At 38.9% G+C, this 4,726-nt stretch overlaps 1 protein-coding gene across 1 annotated transcript in view; it reads right to left on the bottom strand.

Annotated features, from left to right (window-relative positions):
* Positions 1-4,726, bottom strand: part of LOC105514822 (zinc finger protein 813-like) — a 23,128-nt gene that overhangs the window by 7,670 nt on the left and 10,732 nt on the right. The window contains exons 3-5 of the mRNA XM_011946482.1: positions 1,029-1,658; positions 561-944; positions 100-476 (exon numbers count right to left, since the gene is read on the bottom strand). Coding sequence (XP_011801872.1) covers positions 100-476; positions 561-944; positions 1,029-1,658 — 1,391 coding nt within the window. The remainder of the gene's footprint in view (positions 1-99; positions 477-560; positions 945-1,028; positions 1,659-4,726) is intronic.

A 4,726-nucleotide genomic window follows, 5' to 3' on the forward strand; every position in this document is an offset into this window, starting at 1 on the left:
TCCAGTATGAATTGCCTTATGAATTACAAGGACTGAATTTCGACCAAACGTCTTGCCACACTCATTACACTTGTAACGTTTCTCTCCAGTATGAACTGCCTTATGAATTACAAGAGCTGAATTTCGACTAAACTTCTTGCCACATTCATTACACTTGTAAGGTTTCTCTCCAGTATGAAGTCTATGATGACGTGTAAGGTTTCCTTTCTTATTAAAAACCTTGCCACATTCATTACACTCGTATGATTTCTCTCCAGTATGAATTCTCCTATGACTTTCAAGGTTTGATTTGAATCTGAAAGCTTCATCACATTCTTCACATTTGTAAGGTTTCTCTCTAGTATGAGTTCGCCCATGAACTGCAAGGTATGAATGATGTCTGAAAAATTTGCCACATTTATTACACTTGTAAGATCTCTCTTCATTATGGATTCTCCAATGATTTGCAATGGTTGTAGCCTTACTGAAGACTTGGTGACAATCGTTACATTTGTAAAGTTTCCCTAGACCGTGGATTGCTTGATGGTAAATAAGCGCTGACTGCCCACAAAAGGCTTTGCCACACTCTTTACACTTGTAAGGTTTCTCTCCAGTATGACGTCTACGATGGCATGTAAGTGTTAACTCCTTACTGAAGGTCTTGCCACATTCATTACACTTGTAAGGTTTCTCTCCAGTATGGAGTCTATGATGGCGTGTAAGGTATGACTTCCGACTAAAGGTCTTGCCACATTCATTACATTTGTATGGTTTCTCTCCGGTGTGAATTCTCCTATGTCTTTCAAGGTTTGATTTGAAAGTGAAAGTTTCATCACAATCTTCACATTTGTAAGGTTTCTCTCCACTATGAAGTCTACGATGGTATACAACGGATGACATATGACTGAAGGTCTTGCCACAATCATTACACTTGTACAGTTTCTCTCCAGTATGAATTTTCCGATGTCTTTCAAGGTTTGCTTTGAAACTGTAAGTTTTGTCACATTCTTCACATTTGTAAGGTTTCTCTCCAGTATGAAGTCTACGATGGCATGTAAGGTATTGCTTCCTATTAAAGACTTTGCCACACACATCACATTTATATTGTATCTCTCCTAAATGGATTATCTGATGTTTCCTTAAGAGTGAGCTATAATTAAAGGCTTTGCCCCTCTCATTACATTGGAAAGATTTTTCCCTCATGTGTACTTCCTGTTTCTGTGTGAGTAATGAAGAATTCCGGAAATTATTCCTATAGTTATTAGAAATATGAGTTTGGGGCCTACGAGAAATTCGTTGGGCTGTTGAAACTGAGGAAGCATCGTTGATAGGCTTCTCAACTTGATTATCAATTTTCTCTTCCGTCTGAAATATGCGCAGTTCAGGCAGATGCAAATGAAAGCTTGATCCAAGCTGATCTTTAATAGGCTTGTTTCCAGCATGCCTTTCATCATATCGGTCTGTACTACCTGTCAACTTTTTGATTTTTGTCATGGGTGCTTCATGGACAGTTCTTTCATCTTCTTGCCACTGAAACTCAAAGTTATGAATATCTTTACCAATTTCCTGGAAGCAAAAATCTCCAATGTGATGTCTTTCCAATGTCCTTGTGTGGATCACTTCTGTATTGCCTTGCGCTGTTGATGATAAATCTTTCATCGTGCATTTGGAAGAGATAGCTACAAAATATAAACACCAATAGGTTTCCAATTAAGTACAGATGGTAAATCATACTGAAATGTGTAAATATGACACACAAAAAAATACTTGTTTTAAACTTCCCAAACAAGATCTTCAAATTTTCAGAACACAAAAGTGTAAGATTCTTTAATAAATAAAGGTCATTATATGTGCTTCAAATTATTTTTATGGAAATGTATTTCCAATATCATAACAAAACACTGACAGGGCACAAACATGTGTAAGCCTAAAGTAAGGAGTATTTTTCCACTGTGACCCTAAAGTGTCTAACAGTTTGCAACAAACATATTACTGTCACATCAATGTAAAGTACATATTCTTCATATTTACAGCATATTTACTGTATACAAATAAATGCTAAAGGACCACACAATATACTATATTCATAAATAATTCACAACAAGCTCATGTAAGAATAATCAAAATCAATGGAAATTCTATATTGTCAAACAATCATAGTACTGAGAAGATAAGAAAAGATTACAAAATTTAGCCAGGCGTGGTGGCCCACAGCTGTAGTCTCAGCTGCTCGGGAGGCTGAGGCACAAGAATCGTTTGAACCCAAGAGGTAGAGGTTGCAGTGAGCCGAGATTGCACCACTGTACTTCAGCCTGGGCGACAAAGTGAGGCTCCATCTCAAAAAAAAAAAAAAAAAAAAAAAAAGAATAAAATGGAAGGCAGGTTTGTCTGACGCAGTTCCCAGTTTGACTTTTCTCTTTGGCTTAGTAATTTTTATTTTCCTTTCACAAGCTTGTGACAGACATAATGCTTTAACACACTGATACTGCTTTATATAGATTTTCTATAATAGTAAAGTCCAAGGGTCTGTCATGAATTGGGTTAGAAGAGATGAGAAGATTCCCAGGAGACTCCTGGTCTCAAGCAATCCTCCCACCTCAGCCTCCCAAAGTGCCAGGACCACAGGTGTGGTCCACCGAACCCAGTGGAGTCTCGATCTCAAAAAAAAAGAAGAAAGCAATACAGAAATTAAGGTACTCTATGGAATGACGTCATTTGACTGTTTTTTTGAAATGAAAAGTCTCACGTATTTATTACTGAACCCATCCAACTAACACATTCATAACAGATTCAGAGAGAAAATAATATATTCCCAATAAAACACGTACAACTCTCCAGACAGTGGTGACATCTTCAGCTTGATATGGTAACATGATTGTGATGCTCAGACAGCATAAATATGTGTGCCACCTCATGTGCAATTCCTTACAGACCCAGCTTGGTTCTTCTCTGATGTCTCCTGTTTGAGTTGTACCTGATTTTATTACCAGTTTTGATCTGAATCCACTGGGGAATGGAACGATTTCGCTTTTGTTTCTTGGCCAGGAATCACTTAATCCTGAAAGTCTTGTAAGAAGATCTGGCAAGAAGCAGAGTTAAGTACACACACCACCAGAGGAGAGAGGAAGAGAAGGGGCTTGACTTTTTTATTTTGAGACAAAGTTTCGCTCTTGTAGCCCAGGCTGGAGTGCAATGGTGCCACCTCAGCTCACTGCAACGTCCGCCTCTGGGGTTCAAGCGATTCTCCAGCCTCAGCCTCCTGAGTAACTGGGATTACAGGCGTCCACCACCACACCCAGGTAATTTTTGTATTTTTAGTAGAGATAGGGTTTCACCACGTTAACCAGCCTGTTCTTGGACTCCTGAATACTGTTTCTGCGGTTAGGTGTCAGTTCTCTTCATTGCAGCACAAACAAGAAAATTTTTTTTTGTAAACTGACATGGGTGGGCGCAGTGGCTCACTCCTGTAATCCCCGCACTTTGGGAGGCTGAGGCAGGCGGATCACGAGGTCAGGAGTTCAAGACCAGCCTGGCCAATATGGTGAAACCCCATCTCTACTAAAAATACTGCAGACATGTGCCACCATTCCCTGCTAATTTTTGCATTTTTTGTAGAGAAGGATGTTTCACCATGTTGCCCAGGCTGGTCTTGAACACCTGGGCTCAAGTGACCCACCTGTTTTGGCCTCTGAAAGTGCTGGGATTACAGGACTGAGCCACTGCGTCTGGTCTCATTGTAAATTGTAAATTTGATGTTTCTTCTTGTTTCAATTTTAGCAGAATTTATATTGCTTTGACAGAGTCTCTTTTCAAACTCATGTCTTATCCATCTGAGTGCCTTAAACTAGAGCCTATTCCGACATGTTATAACAGATTTGCACCAGTTTATTTTGTTGCAAAAACTGTGAAATTTATGTACCATTTTATCATAATACACATACTATGTATTTTTCCATTAACTTCTTGAAGACCTCTTGTACTAGAAAACTGTATTCAAGAGGCTATAAAAAGGATTGTAGATATTCAAGTGCCACTTATTTCTGGGATGGAAGGATGGTTCAACATATTCAAGCAAATCAATGTGATATACCACTTGAACAGAACGAAAGATGAAAACCACATCATCTCAATAGATGGAAAAAAAGCATTTCACAAAATTCAAAATCTAATAATCATAGAAATCCTATACAAAATAGGTAGAGAAGGAAATTTACCTCAACAATAGAAAGACCATCCATGAAATGACCAACGAGTAAATAACCAAGCTGGGAAAATGGAATGTTTTCCTGTAGGATCTCACATGATGCAAGAATGCGCTCACCCCTTCTATTCAATACATACTGGTTGTCCTAGCCAGAGCAATTAAGTAGCAAAAGAAATAAAACTCATCCAAATCAGAAATAAGTAAAATTATATTTGTTTGTAGATGACACGATCTTCTGTGTAGAAAATCACAAAGAGTCAATCAAAATACTACTGGAGCTAACAAACACATGCAATGTATCTGCACAATACAATATCAGCACCAAAAAGTAGTTGAATTTCCATACACTAACAATGAACAATTTTATTTTATTTATTTTTATTTTTTTTGAGACGGAGTCTCGGTCTGTCGCCCGGGCTGGAGTGCAGTGGCCAGATCTCAGCTCACTGCAAGCTCCGCCTCCCGGGTTCACGCCATTCTCCTGCCTCAGCCTCGGGGTAGCTGGGACTACAGGCGCCGCCACCTCGCCCGGCTAGTTTTTTG

Source organism: Colobus angolensis, unplaced genomic scaffold, assembly GCF_000951035.1.
Source record: "Colobus angolensis palliatus isolate OR3802 unplaced genomic scaffold, Cang.pa_1.0 Scaffold25, whole genome shotgun sequence".
In the NCBI taxonomy this organism is placed as follows: Eukaryota; Metazoa; Chordata; class Mammalia; order Primates; family Cercopithecidae; genus Colobus; species Colobus angolensis.